The 24,244-nt window shown below is 35.1% G+C and overlaps 1 protein-coding gene across 11 annotated transcripts in view; it reads left to right on the top strand.

The window, feature by feature from the left end:
• Positions 1-2,410: 2,410 nt before the first annotated feature.
• Positions 2,411-24,244, top strand: part of PHF14 (PHD finger protein 14) — a 199,592-nt gene continuing 177,758 nt past the window's right edge. For 7 of the 11 annotated variants that reach the window (XR_009520605.1, XR_009520606.1, XR_009520607.1 and 4 more), the window contains exons 1-4: positions 2,411-2,959; positions 3,461-3,571; positions 11,171-11,949; positions 18,306-18,450. Coding sequence is in view for 7 of the 11 variants with exons in the window: in XM_060020451.1 (XP_059876434.1) it covers position 2,959; positions 3,461-3,571; positions 11,171-11,949; positions 18,306-18,450 (1,036 nt within the window). In the remaining 4 variants the exon portion in view is untranslated. Of the gene's footprint in view, positions 2,960-3,196; positions 3,375-3,460; positions 3,572-11,170; positions 11,950-18,305; positions 18,451-24,244 lie in introns of those variants that run through there. The other 4 variants (XM_060020447.1, XM_060020446.1, XM_060020448.1 and 1 more) reach the window with 3 other exon arrangements.

The following is a 24,244-nucleotide window of genomic DNA, read 5'->3' as shown; positions in this document are numbered from 1 at the left end:
GGGAACTAGAAAAGGGGGGAAAATTTAATGCCATCTCCTGGAAGTTGCACGTACCTCTTCTGCTAACATTGCATTAGCCAGAACATAATTACATAACTGCACATAACTTCAAGTTATGAAATGAAGTATTCTTGGAAAGCTTGTGCCTATTTAAAATTTAGGGCTTTCATTTTTGAAGAAGAAAGGGATAAAAGGTACTGGGAGACAACTGTCAGTCTCTTCCATATTTATTAAATGCACATCAAAAAAGCAATTAGCTATTTTAAAATCCTTTCTTTCTTTTTTCTTTCTTTCCTTCCTTCCTTCTTTCCTTCCCTTTCCTTTCCCCTTCCCCTTCCCTCTCCCCCTCCCTTCGTTCATTCCTTTTTTTTTTTTCTTTTTAACACATGGATTGCAAAGTTTAAAAAGGTTGTCAATCTAAATGCAATATAGCCCCCTGAATTGGATCTTGGAACAGAAAAAGGATGTTAGTGGAAAAACTAGTGAAATTCAAATTTTACTTAATAATATTGTACTAATATTAATAAATAAAAACTAATAATTTTGTAAATGTTCCAGGGTTATGCAAGATGTTGACATTAGTGGAAGCTGGGCAAAGAATATACAGGAACTCAGTATTATCTTTGTGTACTTCAATAAATCTAAAATTACTTCAAAAGTTAAAAGAATGATTGCTAATATTCAATGATGAGGAGTTTGGAAAATTGGAGAGAATTCTCATGAACTCTTGGTGGTAATATATGTTAATATAGCCTGTTTTTAGAGAACAATTAAGCAGTATTTATAAAATTAAATGGTTTATGTATTTTCATTGAGAAAATCTACTTCTAAGATTTTCTCTTATAGAAACTTGAATGCCAGCTTTAGAAATCTCTTTTCCCTTTTAAAATAATTCAGAATAATTCCTCCCAATGAATGTAGGAGGTTGCCAGAGAGAGGAATGTTTGGTTTTATAATTTCAGGGATTAAACAATCCATAGTATGGTTAATGTTTGAAGCATGTAGAATGGAAATGAAGTTCCTGGAGTGGAGTTGTTTAAATATTTAAGTCGCTAGGCTTTTGACTGGAGAAATAACAGATCTGAAAGGCAGTGGGGAACATTAAGGACCAGATGCCACATTTGGATGTTGAGAAGATGAGTGGCTTCCATCTGAGGGGGCTGCAGGGTAACTTTCCACTTTATACAAGGAGGTACAAGAACGATCATTGAAAGGGAAAAGGATTTACTAAGGTTTTAAAATTTTGGAATGGAAGTTTCCTCAGCACGATAGAAAGATTTGAGCGGGTACATAGCAGTGGTAGTTTGGGTCAGGGAACTAAAGTTTCAGAGAGATTGGAGGGTCAGAGAGACTGCATTTTTAGCAGTGATTAGGAACACAAATATGAGGTTGCAGTAACTACTATTGTGGTGGAATATCCTGAGGCATTAGAGGTAGTCCTGCTTTCAGGGAATCTGACTAGTCATACTCTCTTCATCCTGGTCATTTGCACATGTCCTTTCTTTGGTCTGGAACCTCTGTCTCTTTTTCTCCCTTCTCTAGCTGGTTCAGACACTATGTCTGGATCTAAATATAACTTTCTGCAGGAAGACTTAGCATGTGTACTTTTTCTCTGGCAGTCCTTTTCACAATTGCTCACTGACTTCTTTGTATCCTCAACTGTACCTTAAGCTCTGGCAGGGAAAAGATAACAGCTTTCTTGCTGAAGGTTCAGCCTGTATGTAATCATCCCATGACTTGTACTATATAGGTATTTACTAATTTTTCAGATTTGTTATAAAATTTAATTACAGTTTACAAAAGAATTCAACACGTTTTCTTTAAAGAATAAGCGCCACTACTGCAATGTATGATTTGATTCCTGTATATTTCATTTACAGCCCTTTGTGACACGGTATTTCCCTATGTTACAAACATTACCACTCAGTGTGTATCTGGGGAATAAATGAATCAATTGAATCGGCTTCATTCAAATCTTCCTCTATCCTTGATATATAAACATTTAGAAAGTATTAATACTGCTCAGATTCTAACATTTTAACATTGTTTTTAAACATTGTTTTTAAAAATAATTAACCTGTATGTGAATAAACGTGGCGTTTGAAACTGTTGAAGGCCTGACATCCGATTGTACATACTCTCCTCATATATTTACGGATTTAAAAATTCTCCTTATAAAATAAATTATCTAAATGTATGCAAGGCAGTATTCCACATTCATGGGGCCACACATCCTGCTCCATCTTGTCAGACACAAAAATTGGCCTTCCACGGATTTGGACTGAGGGCCGGGCCTCAGGGACTTATTGGCCGAGAGTCTAGAACTCTCTACTCCCCCCTCCCACTGCTCCGCTCCTCTTGGCTCCCTCTCGCCTTCCGTTCGGTTCCTTCCGGCTCCGTTCGGCTCCTCCTCCCTGAGGGAGAGCGGAGGCGAGGCCGGCGCACGCGCCCTCGGCCCCTGCTGCTCTTAGGGCCGCTCTCTGTCTGGTGTTTTCACTTCCTTCTCTTCAGAGCTGTATCCGGGTCGTTGTTTTCCCTATTGTTTTAGGCAACCGGCCTCGGATTGTGTAAATTCTGAGTCTTTTGTTGCTTTTGTTGCAGGCTAATAAAGTTTTTCTTTCGTTTATTTTTTTTCTAAGAGTTTAAACAGGGGAAGTTAACTCCCCAGGGCTGCCGGGTTAGCCGCGCTGCCTGGGCCGGAGGGCGCCTTTGGCCGAGGAAGCGCCAAAGGAAGCCGCGCTAGCGGCCGGGGTCCGTTCTGCGAGGACCAGGGGCCGGGGGGCGGGAGGGGAACTGCGGGGCTGCACCTGGGGCGCCCCGGTCTGGTCCGCGGCGCCGCCTATTTTTAATAGCATCTTTTGGACTCGTTTACCTTGGTCTCAGTCCTCGACCTCGGCGCTGCCTGGGCTCTCGCAGCCTCTCCCTAGGTCTACTCCAAACGACCACCTCGGATTCCTTAGTAAGTGTGTCGGAGGCGTCCGCGGGGCGAGAGGTCCATTTCAGTCCTTCTAGAAGTCAGGGCCGGCTGGAGCAGGGCGGGGGTGGGAGTGTCCTGCGGGAAGCTGGACCCTTCGTGAACCTCCCCCTCCACGGTCCGTGGGAATGAACATAGCTTCTCATACTCCCTGGGCTTTGCAATTTCTATTGACTGTTACGATGTCTCAGTGAGGGATTACAAGCGAGTTTCAGAAGCAAGATGTTTAAGAGGGCCAGTTTCGATTTTGGTCGGCTTGGGTTCGTCTTTGCTGCACCTCGGGGCTGGAGCTGCCCGTGGAGCTGCCCGGCCCTCCCCAGCCAGTGTTCCCACCCCAACCTTCCCCCACACCTTTTGCTGAGAACTGAATTAAGACAGAGATTTGCACCACCTGCACGAGGTCATCTGTACCTTCCCTCAGTACCACAGCTCTCCCCCGTGCTTGCCGTGATTATGAATGACGGTGTAATGTTTTTCTCTTAACAGTGGATCGCAGCTCCAAGAGGAGGCAGGTGAAGCCTTTGGCAGCTTCTCTGCTAGAAGCTCTCGATTATGATAGTTCAGATGACAGTGATTTTAAAGTTGGAGATGCTTCAGGTAAATGTTTCCTTCTCGCTTCCCTTTTCCCAGCTTTCTGCAGTTGAGCTGATTTTCAGACTTTTCTTAAAAAGAATCCGTTTAATTAAAATGCCAATATAAAGTTAAAGCACATAAACTTTATTTTGTCTGTTTATTTCCCACCTTTCCCTAAGATCGTATCACTAGATACTGTCACTGCTTCTGGTTTTTTGATATTTACTTAGATAATTATCAGAGAAGGCCTTATTCCAAAGATGCAGTAAATACTGTAAATCACCTATACCTTATTAAAAAACAGAAAGATACAAAGATGCAAAAGTGTTTTCTCTGTTCTTTACTTTAAAATATATTCATGCTTATTTTATGGACAGAGGGGAAAAAAAATCTAGAGATATCCTGAAGTAGAGTGACATCCTGAGAATAACATGAGCCATGAACAGCCCAGGAACAGAGTTCTTCTCTTTTCAGATCACTTGGCATCCTCTTGAGGGGAGTTTTGCTTTTTGTCTGTTAGCTCCTTTACCAGAATAGAATTGACCAAAAAAAGTTGTACTTTGGTAGGTGCTGGATCTTGTGGATTGGGCCTTTTAAAAATATGAGGTACAAAGTATGCGTGCTTGCTTGTTATATTTTGTGATTTTAAGAACAATAGACTTCTTTAAAGAGTCGTATATTCACATGGTACAAAATTGAAAAACAGAAAAGTGTGGTTTTCCTTTTATCTTCTGTTCATTGTAACACACACACGGACACATATATACATATAAAGTTTTCATTGCAGGAATCTGAGAAATACAAATTATGTTTAAATATTTTATGTGAAAAATACAAATACATGAACAATAAAAATTACTTAATTCTGTCCCTTTTGACAGAAATTTAAATAAAGTGAGAAATTAGAGCCCTTTCAGTCTTATCTTTTTAACAGTTTTAAAATATTCTTCCAGAGAATTTTTGTTGCTTAGTCATATCTCTCTCCTTTCCTCTGGTTTTTCTTTTTCTTTCTTTCTTTCTTTTTTTTTTTTTTCTGTTCGGTATGGTAGGAAGGGATGAAATTTGGTTGTGTTTTGTTACTATTTTACTTTTAATGGCATCAGCAAGCAGAATTTGCATTGTGATTTACCAAGAACTTTTTGTTTCCACAATCTCATTTAATTTTTACAGTAACTCTGTGGAGGAGATATTATTTGACAGATAACAGGGGCACTGAGTTTAAGGAATTTGCATGAGGCCACTTAGGCCTAAATGGATCTAATCCAATTCTTTCGACTCCCAACATTTAGAATCTTTTTATTGCTTAGATCCTAAAAGTAGATAGGTGTAATCTTAAATTGAAACTACTTACTTACTGTATCAAGGTGACTAACTGAGGTTACTTCCAACAATCAAAAGTTAAGTTTGTCTTGATCAATTTTTTTAAAACTTTACTTCTCAGCTTTTTCATCTCCCATTTCGTTTACTGTTGTTTGGTACTTCCAAAGAAGAGAAAGAAAGGGAAGGTAAAGGAAGTAAAATTCAAACCTATTTTAGTGCTCTTGGTGAAAACCTTGGCAGAAAAGAATATTCTTGGCTAGAATGTAGCTTTGGTTTGTCATGGTTGAGATTGTAAACTGACAAAAATAGTTAGGTCTCAGAAGTTATGACTTAATTTGAATACCATTAGGGAAAAACTCCAAAGCTTAATTTCTTTAAGTATTCCATAATTGTTTTTATGAAAATAAATCCTGACTTTGTATATAATTTTTCTCTTTGTTTATTGACATGTATCACTTCCCTTTACAAGGGTTAAAACAATCTAATGATACAAATTACTTTCTCAAAATAATGTTTGGTATCAAGCAAATTAGAAACTCCTGACCTTGTTAAAGCTTAATCATGGTTGATGGGAATTATCTGTTACTTGTGACAGTGGTAGAATGAGTTTCGTTAGTTTTTTTGAATCTCCTAAAAGCACTCAAAAATGTATACTTTCTGTTACCTAGTCTGCTATACTTGTAATTTACTTCCTGGGCCCCAAAGGTCACAAATTTATTTGTGTAGTTCTTGATATGTTATCATAACTGAGAGTTTAGAAGAGAATGATTTTGTTTGAAATAGGTATTAGTAGAAATTGAGTTGTATTTTACACTCTTGGTTAAGGTGCATTGTTGTCTCCCATAGCTGAGATGTTGGCTTACTCTAGATTACCAGTGTTTCCTGTTTGAATCCTTTCTCGTCTCTGTGTAAGACAGTTGGACTCTTACAGGAAATAAGACATTAGACTTATCACTGTTTTCCAAACATGCTGAAGTTGTGGGATCCCAACCCTATTTAGTAATAGGTGATTAAACTGGAGGTGGAGAAATAATAGCTAAATAATCATCTTTAATGATAGCTAATAATAATCTTTCTGATCATAGCTTCTTTCAGAACAATCTGTAGACATGACTAACTCAGTGAACTACTGACTTCCTTCAAACTTAATGTTAAAATGGTTAGATTAGTGGCCCTCAAGTTTTAACTGATTCTGTGCATCAGTTTATTCTGATTTTCATTTTGAATTCTGAAATTCTGACGACAAAACTTTATATTTCTGTTTGGCTTTAAGAATAAATATAGAGGGACTTCCCTGGTGGTCCAGTGGTTAAGACTCTGAGCTTCCGGTGCAGGCGGTGTGGGTTCCATCCCTGGTTGGGGAACTAAGATCCTACATGCCGCAGAGTGCAGTCAAAAAGTAAATAAATAAATAAACAAGAATAAATATAGACATTTCTGAAAAGTTATTACCCTTGCTGATAGACATTATTTTTGTGCTTCTCAGATGATAACATAGAGAAAGATAAATATTATTCAAAAATGACCTGCCAATAAGATTAGCAGGTGATTATAAAGAGTTAATAATTATCAGGTTCTACCTTTAGAAAATTGTGAACTAAAAATAGATCATCTTTTATTTTATCTTTAATGTGAAAGTAGGGCTAAATTTCTCATTTTTGATTGAGGACAGTCAATAAATACATTTTCAAATTAGTCCTAAAACAGTGTGTAAGTGTATTAGAGTTATGGTGGTAACCACCAGAAGAACTGTATGTAGAAAAGTGAGCTGGTACCATATGAAATTATCAGCTTTATAGGTCTAACACAGTTGATTATTGGCAGTTTCATGGTTTGGCCTAGTTAAAGTGGTTATATTTGAGACTTGGACTTAAGATTGGGTATAGGATAGGAGATACTTAAGATAGGATTGATTACATTTAGTAATCTACATAATGAATGATTATGAAAATCAGTGCATATATTACTTTTATTAAACAAGACAAAATAGCAGTGCTGTGTCTTCCCAACCCCCTAGCCAAAGTAAGATGGCTAATTTTAGATCTTGAGCCATAGTTTAGTTGGTCCAAATTGCCAGAAAGCAATTTAACTGGAAGAGTCAGGCTGAGAGTTTGCCTTGGTAGTATTTTGTGCTTAACTTCATTTGGCTAAATGGATCAAGATATGTTCATTGACCTACTGTAGCTTTGTTTAAAAGCACTTTGCTGGACGTTATGGTGAATTCACAAAGAAATAATGATAATGTTAGAATAATTAAATAAAATAGCAGATAGATGTTATAAGGCATGATCAATCACTTGTGTAGTTCAAGTCTTTCAGAGGAGATGGGACTACTTGAGACTGGATTTACAATGATTCTTTGAGGAGATGAGACTTGAACTAGGAAATGAAAGAGAAGCAACCTAGGTAGGGGAAACATTAGGTGTTAAAAATGTGGAGGATGGAAAATATCGTTTATCCATGGAGATCAGGTTTCGAGTAAAAGCGCAGTAGAAGAGATGAGCCTGGGGAAGTAGAATGAGGTCAAATTGAGGTCTTACATGCTAGACCAGTGTTTCTCAATCTCAGCAATATTGGCATTTTGAGTTGGTTAAATCTTTGTTGTGAAGGCTTGTCTTTTGTATTGGAGGATGTTTAGCAGCATCCCTGTCTTCTACCTACTCAATGCTAGTAGCACTTACTGTACCTAACCCCTACCCTAACCCTGCCCTTTTGTGGCAACCACTGTCTCTAGACATTGCCAGATGTTTTCTGTGGGAAAAATTGTACCCACTTGAGAACCACTGGTTTAGATCTCTAAGAAGATGTAAAATGACACAGCTGGAACTGGAGTCAGAAGTAGAAGATGAGTTGTGTTCACTGATTGGCTTTTTAGAAAGAGATATACTAGATGAGTTAAAAATGTTTCCAAGATGATAACTGAATAGCAGACTGGTGATCTGTCTGTTATCTGTTATATATATTTATAATCCTCAATACTGTTGCACCAGATCAATAAACAGAATAGTTAAATAATTAAGGTTGATGAACAAAGATGATTTTTTATATTGCAAAGTTAACATAAAACTCTGAATTAAATCATATTGATTTTATTATTTAATATTTATCATGGGGGAAACTTAAGCATTGAATATTGTGAAGGGATTCTTGAAGGTTGGTTTCTAATCTCTGTAATTGTAAAACATTTAACTGTCTGTTAGCTGAAATAGCTATTGCTTAGAGAGGTTTTGATATATTGTGTGTTTTTTTTTTTTTTTCTTTTGCGGTACGCGGGCCTCTCACTGTTGTGGCCTCGGCAGGCGGACTCTCAACCACTGCGCCACCAGGGAAGCCCTGATATATTGTGTTTGAGAAAGGTTACCTTTTATTTAACTGAATAGGAGGTAGGGATTTCCATTTTAAAGATTTTTCTTCTAATGTAAACATTTTTATTGTAGACTTAGAATTAACTCTGTTCTTATGCCTGAAATAGCTGTATTTGAAATATCTGGTTTATTTCTCTAGTCTGTTATTACTTTTTTCTTTTATTTAAGGTTGTAAGAGTGATGGATTTGAAACGTTGTTTGAGTTGGTAGGAATGGGAAATTTTTCATTACAGCCTACAAAAATAGAATTATAGACAGCCAAGGACAGTGATTTTCTCATTGTCATTATTACTAAGTAGTGCCATAACTAAATATTGTTTATCTCCATCCCTCAAGTGTGTATGTACCAAAAAGAACTTATGACTAATCAGTTGAAGAAGTTATTTTTCAGAAATCAAAGAAAGATAAAATTTGATATATTCCTGATCCCAGCAGTTGGAGTATGGAGAATGTGATATATTTGGAGAATGAAGGGTTGGGTAAGCTACTAGGATTTAATTCGTGGAAAAATCTCACATTCTTCTAATAATGTTAACAAATATAAAGCATTTAAATCTTTTTAAAATTCTGCTTTCTATTTAGGCATGATAACAAAACAAAATCAGAATCAAAGAGTATCAATTTCCCTGTACTTTTGAAAATAATCGATTGGCATTGGCAACAACAACCAAAGCAAAATTGCAGAAATTCTTGACATTCTGTAAAATTTACAACTAATAGCAAAGTTGGATTGGTCTCAGTTTTGATCAGGAGCCCACGTTTGTGCCCCACTTGATCGTTCTTTTATATCTACTGTTATGTTTTTATTGGTGAAAATTATTAGGAGTACTTTTTAGTTACTTAAGAAAAAATTCTACAAGGTTAATCCAGAGGAAAAGTTCCTTTTCTCCATTTCCCAGGGCTGTTAATTATAGCATTGCTTGCTTTAGTCAGTGTGCACAAGGATCTATCTTTGCCTTAGAAGCGTTTGGTCAACTCTGCTTATTATTATATCCTTATCTAAAAATATCTAGGAACTATTATTTTTTACCAGGGGTATTTTTCTTGGTAGGTTGGATTTAATTGTTGTGAGTGGTATAAAAAAATCACTTCTTTTCCTAATGATTTGTAGAGCTGTTGGACTGAAAATAAGTCCCCTATTTGTAAGTGACATTGGGTCCACGCTCTTTTGGAAATTTAAGAAGCTCACAAATCCAAAGATGTTTCCTAAGTTTGGCATGAATTTATTTGATGGTAAAACCTGACTGGAACTGATAGGAGTTTATTTGTAGCATTTACTTATCATACTTGTAAATATTCATACTTTTCACTGCAGATGTAACGTATTTGATTACAGTACAGTACCATAGACCTCACTGGAGGTGTTAGTGTAATATATTGTGCATACACAATGCTACCTTTCTAAAATCTGAAAAAATCTAAATTCTGTAACATGTGTGGCTCCAAAATTCAGATAAGGGATTGTTGGCCTACATGATATTGCTCTTGTGTCCTTTACAAGATTGTTCAGGATGACAGTGTTTTGTCACAACAGTCCTGAATAAGATGTAGGCACCTGTATGATAATCTTGAGATTGACAGTGATTTTATAGGTTTGATCAACATCCACTAAATGTTAGTCTTTATTTTTTATGTGATTTAACTTGCAGGATTTTTTTCATCAGCCATTTTTAAAGGATTTCTGAGATATTTTAGAAACCAGATACTAATTACAGACAACTTTTTTTTACTTTGAACACCCAGGCAATTATAGAGGCTAACACTGGTTGAGTTAACAGAAATTAAAATGGTATGGAAACATGAATTTTTTTCACCATTTTATTATTAGCCTTATCTTGGTTATAGGTGCAAAATATTCATCACCCTACAGATTTTACTATTGATGTTGGCTACAACTTGACTGTGACTGGTTTGTTTCCCACTTCCTCCTGCTCCCCTTCCACCAATAACCCTCTCCACAAATATTTTAGATTTTTATTTATTTGATTATGTGTAAAGAGGATTAGAATGTTACTGAGCAGTGTTGGTCTAAGAGGGCCTGAGCTGCCCTAGACAGGAATGGAAGGCACTTGCTAGGAAGCTTATGGTCCTGCATGAACTCTTTAAAGTCCTCAACCTATCTTTTTAGTGACTACTGTGCTTGCTCATTTCCGAGATGGATTAGGTTTTAAAAAAATGCATTGATCTCTTTCATTCTAGGGTCTGTAGTAGTTACTGCCTAGAATTTTTGGAAGTTTTGGTAACTCTTTTATTGATATGAACAGTATCCTGATAATCAGAAAAATTGATAACTTATCTTGCAACTTCCATTTTCTGTGCCATTGCTATTGTCTGTTTTTCACTTGTGTATTTGGTGATCCTAAAATTGATTGGTATATTAGGGATGTGGTACAAATTGACTGTCATAAATGTCTATGTTCATTTTTGCTGGGTAAAGAGCGAGATAAATGGAACAAAGTTTTTGGGTCATATTTTTCTTGTTCTGAATGTGACTCAGTGCATGTAAGTCCATATAATTTATGAAAGAAAGATGTAAGAGAAGAACAATTTGGTATGTATTACATTATCATAAAGTTAAAATCAAGTGCTCAATTTAAAAAGAAGCACATTTACTTTTCAAAAAAAATTGCCTCTAGGGTACCAAGTATAGCATGAGATGTATGACACAAAATAGTGGTCCTCGTTTTAAAGCATATTTTAATTTAGAGTTACATATATTCATCTTCATTAGTGCTATATTGAACTAGAACCATTATTCCAGCTTCATTGATTTATTTAATCAGGTTGGGAACGTCTACCATTCTTTGACTTAAATTTGTTTATATTGTTTTGCAAGTTATTCACAAATTTTGGTGGTTTCATTTGTGTCAGCGTTGTGTGTGTGTGTGTGTATGTATATACATATGTGTGGTTTTTTTTTTTCTCATATTTTCAACAGATTCTGAAGGGAGTGGTAATGGAAGTGAAGATCCTTCAAAGGACAGTGGAGAAGGTTCCTGTAGTGATTCTGAAGAAAATATTTTAGAGGAAGAACTGAATGAAGATATTAAAGTAAAAGAAGAACAACTTAAAATTTCTGCAGAGGAAGAAATACTATCATCAGAAAAACAGTTAATTAAAGTGGAAAAGAAGGAGGAAGAAGAGAATGGAGAGAGACCTAGAAAGAAAAAGGAAAAAGAGAAGGAGAAAGAAAAAGATAAAGAGAAGGAGAGAGAGAAGGATAAAGAAAAAGCAACAACATCTGATAACGTGGCTGCTTCTGCTGCTTCCACCACACCAGCCACAAGTCCTCCTGCTGCTAACACATCTCCTTCAGTCCCCACGACAACAACTACAGAGGAGCAAGTCAGTGAGCCAAAAAAGTGGAACCTGCGTCGCAACCGACCACTTTTGGATTTTGTATCCATGGAAGAGCTGAATGACATGGATGACTATGATAGTGAAGATGACAATGATTGGCGACCCACTGTAGTAAAAAGAAAGGGAAGATCTGCATCTCAGAAGGAAGGAAGTGACGGAGACAATGAGGATGATGAAGATGAGGGAAGTGGGAGTGATGAGGATGAGAATGATGAAGGCAATGATGAAGATCATAGCAGCCCTGCCAGTGAAGGGGGTTGCAAGAAGAAGAAGAGTAAAGTTCTTAGCAGAAACAGTGCTGATGATGAGGAACTGACCAATGATAGCCTGACACTATCTCAGAGCAAGAGTAATGAGGTAGATCAACCCAATTTTTATGATATCTGTCTGTCTGGGGAAAAGGGAATTCTTCTTTAAACCATTCTACCCGTTATATTAAGTGGCTTCCTTGAAATCCTGTTATAGACAGCTGTGGTAGTGAGTGAGCACCCTAAATGTAACATTTATTCATTTGGTCAGCCCGCCTTTATTGAGTATCTGCTGTTTGTCACCGTCCTCAAGGAGCTCACAATCACCGTCCTCAAGGAGCTCAGTCTCTATTCTTAGAGAAATATTTCTATATCCATACCCTTGGGAAATAGTAGAGTTTTCCTTTCCTTTTTCTGTCCTCTCACTCCATTGTTCATAGGACTGCTGAATGGTGCTGAGTGGATTATGAAAACAAAGGTCACCTTTCTTTCAACTTAGTTACATCCATATCCGCATAAAAATTTAGACTTTTAGAATACTTTTGAGCAGGGCAACAAACAACTTAATGATTGTCTCAGGCTTTTAGAGATTCATTTTAAAGGTTAATTCCTTTTTCAGTTGTAGCACCCATCTGAATAGTCACCAGATTTTTGCTTTAGATGTATGGGAGTAAATACAAACTATATATTTACATATTTTTAGTGAATAAGTTCTCTCTACAAAGAAATGAAAACAAACAAACATTTCTTATCCTAAAACAAACATTACTATCATAAAACTACAGTAATGACTCAGTTCTTCCACTTGAAGTTCTACTACTGAAAGTTAGGTTTATCCATTGGGCCCAAGATGCAACATTCAAGACTCTTCAGTCAAACACATTTGTGTCTCTTTGTCTGTGTGTTTATGTATATGTTTTTCTTCAAAAGAAAGATTGAGTTGTCGTCTTACATGTAGATGTACCTGTTACATCACATGTAGAACTATAATAAGTCTGTCATGCCATTAATGTGTTTATAGTCTTAAAAATTCACTTCTTTAACAAGCACTTATTTTTTTGTTTTTTCATATTATTGAAATAGGTTAAATTGGTAGAAAGATTTTCCTTCTATGCTTTATTCTTTTACATTTCTTCTGTTTACAAATTTTACATAGCAGTGATTTTCTATTTTAAGTTTCATTAAAAAATTTGGTGTTTTACCAAAATAATATATAGCAGATTAAGAGGTGTTGTATGTCAGTAGAGAAGAAGCAGTTTATATTTTATATTATAAACATTGGTTAACTTCCAGGTTGCCCATTTTCTTAAGAAGAACATTGCCTGATTCCAGTGCTTACCTAATTCCTATCTTTAGGTAAAGGAAAATCGTCATTTGGAATATAGTATTCATAATGATGTAGCACAGACAGTTCCATATTTCCAATTTAAGGAAACAGAAGTATGGAAAATCTAATTGTTCATACTTGATTTAAACATGTATTCAGTTTATTTTATAGCACTTAATACTAACCTGTATCTACTGACTAAGTTTACCTTCTGCAGTATCACGTTCTTCATTTTTATTAGCCTGACATTCATAAAAGGAGGCTGGCTAGGATAGAGGCAGTATGGATTAGATTTATGCTAAGATGTGGGGGAACACCTGCATATGTCTAGAAATTTGCCATGTAAAATGTATACAAATTATCCATTTGTTAATAATCTGTAATACATAACAAATTGCTTAAGAGGTTGTAGACTCTTCTTTATGATGCATTTAAAGGCCACATGTGCTGTTTAGTTTTTTTCCTACTAAACAGAAGAGATTTTAGTAAATAATGGGACTTTATTTATTTAGGTTAATAGTCCGAAAGGAATGAGATTCCAGGGCATTTCTTGGATAAGTGCCTTGATACAGTTGTCAAGAAGATCCTTCTTATAGTAACTAAATTAATTCCTTTTGTGTTAATTTATGTTAATTTTCCTTTTGCTCTACCCTATGCAGAAATGTAGAAGAATTTATGTAAGGTTAATTTTCCCTCAATAATATTCTACCTGAAAGCTTGATAACTGGTTTTTTCCAAGACTGTTATTCAAACTCTTCAATAATTTTTGATGATTCTAGTCCTATATAAATGTCATTTAAATTAGATATTAAATTTTAAGAAAGAACTAATCGAAATTATTTTATATTTCTAAATTTCCTGTTCTTATAATCTTGATTTTGTAAAAAAGATGACTAAAGGTAATCCTTGTTGTCTTCTGGCCAATGTTTGTAGTTTAATCTTCCTGGTTATTTTAGGTAGTGATACCTTGCCAAGTGTGCATTAGTTAATATGTATATATTTGATTATATTTGAAGTTTTATTTTTCTATGCTTTTACTTTGTTTTCAAATACTACTTTGTAATAGAGATAGCTGAAAATGTGGTTTTAGAATACATAATAGAATTGTATTTAGTCTGTATGCAGGAAATTTTTTCTTGGATGCTATGTCAGGTGCTTTTGTAGGGATATGGTTTTGGGTATCATGTAAATGATGCCCAGGAACTTTCATAATTTTGAAATTTCTTAGGGGAATTTGACATTTTTTTTTTTTGAGTGGAGGCCTTTTATAATTATTGGCTCTTAATGGTCTTACCATGCCTATGCTGTAGGCCTTGAAATGCTCTAGAGCAGTGGTTCTCAAACTATTTGGTTCAGGACACCTTTATAGTCTTAAAAATTGAGGACCCCGATTATTATTCATATAGGTTATATCTTTTGATATTTGCCATTTCCAGTTAAAACTCAGAAATTTAAAAAAATGAGATGTATAGAAACACAAAAGTTATTAGATTGATGACACTGTCACGTGTCATGTAACTTCTGGAAATCTTCACCATACACCATGAGAGAGAGTGAAAAGGCAAATATCCTTAGTATTTACCTTTTGGATCCCCTGGAAGAGAGTTCCCCAGACCACGCTTTGGGAACTACTGTTCTAGATTTGGGCATTTGATAGCCTGCATTTTCTTCACATGGGCATATACCTTTGTCAGTGGCATTACGGCATTTTAGTGCTATCTGAAACAAACCCATTGGAATATGGTTACATGTCTTTTTCAAACTTTTATCTTGAAGTTTTTGAGATTCACCAAGGTTATCTTGCCTTTAGTTTTCTGAAATAAATTTTTTGGGGAGGGCTGTGTAGTATTTTCAGATAATGGTTCCCATTTTCAGGACTTTGAAACTAGAGCTTTGAATGAGAATTAGTATATGATAGAAAATCATCTCAGTATACATTTTCAGGTGGAAGTTTTTTGGGTTTTTTTTTCATAATGTTAAATAGATTAGATGTCTTGCCATGTGAAGAAATACCAATTGTCATCTGAATTTTGCTAATTAAAATGTAAACATTTTGCCAAAATTTTTAAATAGCCATTTCTTTTGGGGGCTTCTGACTTATTAATCATTTGTCTTTTTACACATTTCAAAATAAAACAAATTGCTCTAAAGCCTAAAAAAAATCAGTTTGTAACATTGTACAAAAATTACTTGAGATTCTTGAAAATTTAACCGTCTTTAGAAACTTCTAGGAAGAACTATTGGTCAAACTTGGTATAATAATTTTTTCTCATTTTCAGAGCAATAGGATTCTTTTAATTCTGGTTTTTATATGAAGGGTGCTGGAATTTCCTCCTATTAAACACACATATAGCTTAGTTAGAATTTACCCTGTTGTATATGTTATTTATAATAATCTTTGTGGAATACATATATAAATGAACACTAAACATATTTGAGAGCTGATAAAAAACATTGGGCAGAATCATTTTTGGTGTAAATTTTAAATCCCAAGGAGAAAAATGAAATAATTTACAATAAGGAGTCATTGATTTATTACTATAGTGCTCCATTTAATCTTAATAATTACCATTAGAGTCCATTAAATTATCCCATAGTATTAAAGTTATATCCTAGATGTGCCATTCAAAACCCATTTTCCCAAATTCTATTTTTATGTAAAAATCATATTTTCAAATGATGTATTTTGTGGTAAAAACTTTAGCTTAAATATTTTCTCCAGAAACTTGAAAAATGATATGTCTTTAGAAATACGCTATTAAAAATTGATACTAAATTGACTTTTGTATTCTGATCAGAAGTGCGCTTCAAGCCATGTTTGATCTATTGAAGACAACCTAGATAACTTTTTGAGAGGATGTATTGTTTAGATTTTCCCATTGAAACATTGTCAGCCATTTGGTTAGGGTAATATTGTAGGACTCTAAGTTATCCCCATTTCTATCTGTTTGTATTTAATGTCTAGTAAGAGTCTCAAATGATGGGGATCAGAGGGTCAAAATTGCCAGTTAATTTTGTTTTCTCTGCCTCTAAATGATAATATGTGTAGAGAGAAAATGGAATAGAGATAATTTAGACATTTACTGTTTTTCTGAGCAAAATGGCCAAATAGGAAAATAATAGAACTATCTGTTGATGCCAGTTTTTCTGATCCATAGACGTTTACTTGTTTCCCACATGGGTAAACCTTTTTTTTCAAGGGCTGATTAGTTGTAGTTCCACCAGGGAAATACTGGCAGAGCCCATAAACATGAATAGCCTCTCAGTCATCAAACTCTGGTTGTTTGCTAGATCTTTTTCTGCTCTGTGATTTTTTTTAACCTAGATGTGGTACTTTAAGAAAAAAAATTTTTTGGACTTATCATGGGAAAATATTTAAAGTACCAGTGTTCATTGAGGCTTATAACCTTTCTTTTGGGGTTCCAAGGAAGATTCCCCAGTGTAATAAATGGTCAGCTCATGTTTCTCTTTTTGGACCACCTACAAAGAAGTACAGAGGAAAGGAGAATGGGAATGAACATTTATTGAGTACCTAGTATGTCTCAGGAACATTCTTGCCATACATTATCTTGTTAAGTCTCACAACAACCTGATGAGGTAGGTTTTATTTTTATCATCCCATTTTACAGATGAGAAAACTATAGCTTCGAGGTTCAATAGCTATTAAGTGAGAGCTGAGAATGAAACCCAAGAACATTTGATTTTAAGGCAAATGCTGTTACATTTGAAGCATTGCTAATGGGATGAAAATCTGGGCAGATTTTTGTTTTGCTCACTGTACTAAAGTACTTTAAAACATGAGTTTTCTTTTTAGGAAGTTTTAATCTTTATTTGCTAGCCACGTCCAAAGCCCCAAACTATTGATACTTTGGTTTTATAACAAAAAGGAGCAAAATACAAAATTTTAAAGTACTAGAATTCTCAAGAGAAATGATGCCTCCTTGTTAACTTCTGCATTCTTTTTTGATTTGTTTTTTACATTAGCTGCAAGTTTAGATTTATTACACAGAAAATATATTGAAAGAATGTTATTGTGACAGTCACGTGTCTTTCAAATGTTATTTACAAATTGCTATTGAAATGACTCTAAAGGTTACGTTTGGATATTGGTCAGTTTAAAAGAATATAGAAATATAAAAATGTTAACATGAAACAATATAGTTAATGTGTGATATGGAACTAATTTATTTTGTTTCTGAATATGGTTAGGTTCTTAAATGAAAATATATAGACTCAAGTGCCATCTTTTATTATATGTAATGCTGAGCCCAGTGTGTTGAATATGACAAGAATCGTCATCATGTTAATTTGTCATTTAAAGTTTAAATTCATAATGCCGAAGGTTTAAATTAAATGGAGCACACTCTTCCCTTTATTTTTTTATATTCATTAATACATCTTCCTTTCTCCTTTTATATTACAATTAACTAGGTATCTTTATTACCAGTTTTCACTAGATATTTCTTGACATAAACCTAATAGAGTACTCTGACTCTTCTAGCAATCAGTCAATCTGGATTCTTTTTGAGATGGTTTTCTGTACCTGTATACACAGATTTCCTATGCAGGCTTTCATGGATCTATCATCCAGTGGTTTGATGACCCTGGAAATTCTGGATTCCCCAGCACTAAAGGAGTGTAGTCTGTAATATGCCATCACATACATATTTGCTTATACGTTATCTTGATTTTTTTTAACTGTTTAATATGTGTGTGTCTTGTCTCCCCAAGATAAGATTATAAGCTTCCTAAGTGTAGGAAACATGTCTTATAGTTTTAAAACCCATATATAGGGTTAGTAATTACTTATGGGTTAATTTTTCCTTTCTTGTAGTTTCAGGGGTCAGACTATATCCAGAATGGCAAAGCAGATGAAGGGTTGTTGGTTATAAGCTTGGTTTTATATTTCCTAGAGGAGAGAGAATATGGGACTTGGAGAGAAGTGAAAAATTAGAGAGAGGGTGCTTAGAGGGTCCTTTGACAAAGAGGTTCACTTCTCAAACGTACCATACTTTGAAATTACTAAAATAATGGAGTATGCAGCATAATTTTGAAAATGCGTAAAATGATTTAAGGTGCGAATTTTATTTATTAAAATCACCTTTTAAATATGTGATTTTCTGATATTTTAATATTAGGACTCGCTGATTCTTGAGAAGAGTCAAAACTGGAGTTCTCAAAAAATGGACCATATTCTGATTTGCTGTGTTTGTCTTGGAGATAATAGTGAGGATGCTGATGAAATAATTCAGTGTGACAATTGTGGCATTACAGTCCATGAAGGTAATTTTGCTTTGTTTTGTTTCCTTTTAGAAATGGCTGGTTGATACTGCATTTATATAAGTAATATCAGTTACTTTACGTATGTACTATACTAAGGTTTTCCTGTAATATTTTATGATATTTGAACTAAGACATACTGAATTTTCAAAGTATAATGGGTGTTATTTTTCAGATTACGTTCACTTAAAATGTGTTTAAAAAATTAAAATAGATTATTACTGTATGGAAATCAGTATTTCTTTGAAGGTCATTGTTACGATATTTTCCATCATGGCATTATTTCTAGTTTTTAACTGAAATTTAGATATAGGAAAACATCTAGTATGTTAGTCTAGTAGAATGTATTATTTAAAAAGTTATTGTTGAAGTCTAGTGGTATTATAGTTTCTTCTTTAATAGTTACACTTTTAAATTTTGAACTTGAAAGGAGAATTTGTAGAGTTCATCTTTTAAAATTTGAATATGTTGAAATATGTTGAACATATTTTTATATGTAATGTGTAATTACATATTACGTATAATATGTTGAAAATATTTTTCCTGATTATGAATTTTGAACCTTTTTTTATGTATTTTTTTGTTGTACTTTATTTAAAATTTTTTATTTTGACATAATTTCTGACTTACAGAAAAGTTATAAGAGTAATAGAATTTCCATATACTTGTCAGTCAGATTTCCAAGATGGTGACATTTTGCTGTATTTGTTTTATCTTCTCTCATATAATAATTTTTTCCTCACCTCTCTGAGGGTAAATTGTAGACAAAATGTTCAGCTCTACCCCTAATACCTCAATGTATATTTCTTAAGAACAAAGAACAAGGGCATTCTTTTACACAATCACATAATTATCAAAGTCAGGAAATCAGCATTGATAGAATACTATAATCTACCGATTATATTCACATTTTGCCAATCATCCCAATAATGATGATTCTAGCAAAATAAAATCCAGGATTATGAATTGCATTCAGTTGTCATGTCTGTGTAGTTTCCTTTAATCTAGAACATATTTTGAGTCTTTTGTGTTTCATGCCATTGGCATTTTTGAAGAATACAGGCCAGTTCTTTTATAGAATGTCCTCAATATTGGGGTTTTCTTACGTTTTCTCATGATTAGGTTCAGGTTATGTGCTTTTGGCAGGGGTGCCATAGAAGTTATGTTGTGCTGTCAATGCATGTATGTTTGTTTGTCCAGTTACTGGTGATGTTATTTTGATCACTTGGTTGAGAGGGTGTCTTCCAGGTTTCCCTGTGGTAAAGTTATTCTTTTTTCCTATCAGTTAATTTTTTCTTATCAGGGCCATGACTACTGCAAAACAGTGTTTCTATGGCCTTTTCTTACTGGCCTTTCTGGTATTATAGTCCTTCTCCCAAATAGTTCTGGGTGTCTGCTGGGCTTGAGACCTGTGGGGCCTGTGCTTCTTTAACCAGTCCTCTTGCCTTCATGTGAAGCTCCCCTCCCTTGCTGCTAAGACTCACTGTGGGAATGTCTCCTATTACTGTTATTCATTCATTTATTTTTTTCAGTAATGTTTGTTTAGTACCTTCTGTGTGCTAGGCATTCTGTTGGTTTTAGGCATGTAAAATAAATATAGACATTGCCAAAGTACAGTAAGAGAGACAGGAATGAAAACATAAAACAATAAGTATGTATCAGGTGGTCTGGACTATGGAGAAAATAAATCAGGAAAAGGAATATTGGGAGTGCTACGAATGGGGGTGGTTGAGTGGGTAGGTGGAAGTTTGTATTCATAAAAGCTTACACAGGAAATCCTCTCTGTTACGGTGATATTTGGGCAGTGACCTGAAGGATGTGAGTGAGCAAACCATGTGAATATTTGGGGAAAGAGCACTCCAGAATGAGGGAGTAGTGAGTAAAGATGTTGAAGTGGAAATGTGTTCAAGGTGTTTGTATAATGACATGAAGATTAGTGTGGCTAGAACTGAGTGAGTGAGCTGATTAGTGGTAGAGGCAGAGCTGGGGGCAAGCCAGATGAGGCCTTGAAAGTCATAGGTTTCAGATTTTACTGTGATGGATCTGGGAAGACCGACATGAGTTTTGAGCAGAGGATTAATATGCTTTGATATATGTTTTGGAAGGATCACTCTGACTGCTGGGTTGAGAGTAGACTGAAGTGGGTCCAAAGTGGGAATTTGGGAGACCATTTAGGAGACCATAGCAATGATCCAAGAGAGGAATAGGTTTTGAGGTGGAGAGTAAAAGTTTGGTTTTAAATTTTTAGAGTTTAGGTAACATATAGGGACTGGCGAGATAAATTTGGGACTCATCAGTCTGCAGATGTTATTTAAAACTGTGAGCCTGGACGTGCTATCTAGGGAGTAGTAAAGTGGTCCTAGCACGTCAGAGGAGATGGGGAACACATTGCCAGTGAGATAGAAGAACCTTAAGTAGTGACCTGGAGGTTAAGTAAGGAAGATGTTTCAAAAGAGAAGGTAGCTCTCAAATACTGTTTTTAGAGTAAGATGGAAACTGTCTTGTGGGAAATTACTCTAATGCAACCATAGACACCCAGTACACTAGCAGGCAAGCCATCCCAAAGGTCATGGGAAAAAAAGGGTTACGGACAAAATGTTTATATCACATGATTTATTAAATAAATGTAAAATACATAAAAGCAAGGGGAAAGATACAAAATTAGTTAACAGACTATGTACTATCATTTCTGCCATATTCTGTTGTTCACACAGAACAACGCTAGTCAAATGTAGGAGGGGACATTCCAAGAATGTTAATACTGTGGGCCATCTTAGAAGCTGCCTACCACAGATGCAGATTATATGGCATGTTAGTGTGCTGATGGAAGTGACCAGTGGAGAGAGAAAGTTGAAAATTGATGATGTAAGGAGAGAAAGGGGAGCAGTTGGTGGAGCAAGGGCTTTGAGTACAAGGCTAGAGAGGATGGGATCCAGTACCGTGGAGACATTTAATAGATAAAGGTAGCCATAGTAACTGGAGGGAAAAGAAAATATATGGATACAGATGTAGGTAGGATGTTAGATGTGGTGGTCAGAGCATGTGGAAGTTATTTTTTGAATGCTTCTTTTCAGTGAAATAGGAAGCAGTCATTAGCAGAGTGTTGGAGATTTGAGGAGTGAGAGGTAGGTGTAAAATAGTTATTTGGGGGAATAACACAATACTTAATATTGTGTGTGTGTGTATACATACATACATGTATTCACATGTATATATTATGTGTATATATCATTACTAGATAGCAATAAGGAACCGCTTTAGATTAGTAATGAATATAAATTGAGACCAGTCAACATGGTTGTATGTATGCATTTTTTTTTTCCCTCCAGGAGTGGTTCAGATTTCTTGGAGGAGTTGCAGAATAGTTGAACATCAAAAGCAGCAGCTGTGCTGCCATTGTTGTATTGATCACCACTGATGGTCACAAGTATGTTACCATTGCTTGTATTCATGACTGTCATTGCTGATGTGTGATGCAGGCATGATCAGTACTATTAGTGTTGTTGACATTTCATCATGCTGAGGGCACTATCTCTACTTCATAGGTCATAGGTTTGACAATGGATGTGATTTTTAAGGCTAGCACAATGGTTTTAAGAAATTGAATTGATTGCTAACATTTAAAAACTGGGAGATTTTGTTTTGCACATTCTGGAATTCGTTCTCTTGAAGTTCTGACAGCAGTAGGTTTTCACTCTCTTACGGCAACAATCCTCTGGAGCTGAATAGGGCTGCCTCCTGCTGGTGAAGCCTACAATCTTCAGTTTACCACTGTCTTCTCTCAAATCCCTTGCTCATTTTTGATAGTTGCCTGTTCCCTAGAAGTATTTGACTGTATAGTTCCTCATCTACTTTGAGGGTGATGTGTCTTGCTGCTGGTAGGCAGGCTCCTACGGCCATGCGGTCTCAATGTCCCACAGCTATGATAGTAAAGCAACTGTTTATTGTACTATAGGTCCTTCATTTTGGACTCAGGCCTGAGTCTCCTGGGGACTAGTACCATGTACAAATCAGAATGAACCCTCCCCTCTGACCTCTTGTCTTATTTATTTATTTATTGAAGTATAGTGGATTTATAATATTATATTAATTTAAGATGTATGAAGTAGTGATTCAGTGTTTTTATAGATTTTACTCCGTTTAAAGTTATTACAAAATAATGGCTATATTTCCATGTGCTGTACAATGTATCCTTGTTACTTATTTATTTCATACATAGTAGTTTGTATCTCTTAATCTCCTACCCTTATCTTGCCCCTCCTCCCTTCCCTCTCCCCACTGGTAACTGCTAGTTTGTTTTCTATATATTGAGTCTGTTTTGTTACATATGTTTGCTGTTTTATTTTTTTAGATTCCACATATAAGTGATAACATAGGTATTTGTCCTTTTCTGGCTGACTTATTCGCCTAAGCATAATATTTACTCTCTAGGTCCATCCACATTGTTGCAAATGGCAGAATTTCATTCTTTTTAATGGCTGAGTAATATTCAATTGTGTATACCAGATCTTCTTTATCCATTCATCTGTTGATGTACACTAAGGTTGCTTCCATATCTTGGCTGTTGTAAATAATGGTGCTGTGAACATTGGGGTTCATGTATCTTTTCGAATTAGTGTTTCTGTTTTCTTTGTATATATACCCAGCAGTGGAATTGCTGGTTCATATGGTAGTTCTATTTTTAGTTTTTTAAGGAACGTCCATACTGTTTTCCATAGTGGCTGCACCAATTTACAATCCCACCAACAGTGTACGAGGGTTCCCTTTTCTCTGTATCCTCACCAACATTGTCTTTGTCTTTGATTTAGTCTTGTACCTCTTCGATTCTTGGTATGAGTTCTTTCCCAATAGATTCTTGTTTAAATGAATGTAGATTTCTGGAAGGACACCCCATTAGTTCTCCTTATGTGTCTAGAGCTATTAAAAGTTCATAATGATACTTGTGCTTCAGATGAATAGTCTCAATAATGGCAACTCTACTTTCTTTCTAAGGAAGCTTTGATATTTTAGAAACAGCCAAAAAATCTTTGAGTCAAGGCAGACAAAGAAGATTATCAAACTGAGTGCTAATTTCATTTAGGTCAAAAGCAAGTTGTGTCTATAAAGTCATGTAGCATTTTTTCTTGTGTTATTCATTTAAATGGCTCTGATGGCACTTGAGCATTTGCTAATGATTGCTCATTTTTCTCCCAAGACTAACTCATTAGAATAGGTGAACTATTTTTATTATGAGAGAAGGAAGAAGGGAAGACACGGAAAGGGAAATTAATACTCCTGAGTGTGATGCTTTGTAGGCTTTTTGGGAGCAAGCTAATATGTGGAAAAAATAAATAGGGAAAACAATAAATAGAGAAACTGAGTAGTTTCTCTATTCAGAAACTGAATACGTTGTAGTATAATTGCTTTGTTGGGAGTATTGTTAATTCTGTGAACTTCAGATACATTCAAAGTTAAAGATGCAAATTGTAAATCAAAGTAAAAAATAAATCTTGAGTTTTTTATTTTATTGTTACTACTTTCTTCCTTTAGTGTAATTTTCCCTTTCTCTCATTAATTTTGGGGTTTCTATTGTATGATTGTGATTATATAATTCTCTTTCTCAGTTTCTTAGTAGCTTTTCTTTCTTTTCTTAGTAGTAGTATTAGAGCTAATATCTTGAAAGATTCCTAGTTTTGGAGATTTTAAATGATCTGTTTTGGTTTAAGGGAGAAGTATTATTAAACATCAATGTATATTTTTATAAACCTAATGAATTAAAGTTATGATTAATATAGTGTTCTAATAAAATTGTTATTCC

This window comes from Delphinus delphis, chromosome 9, assembly GCF_949987515.2.
Source record: "Delphinus delphis chromosome 9, mDelDel1.2, whole genome shotgun sequence".
NCBI classification, from domain to species: Eukaryota; Metazoa; Chordata; class Mammalia; order Artiodactyla; family Delphinidae; genus Delphinus; species Delphinus delphis.
Note: the sequence above shows the minus strand (reverse complement) of the source record. Positions and strands in the feature narration are given on the sequence as shown.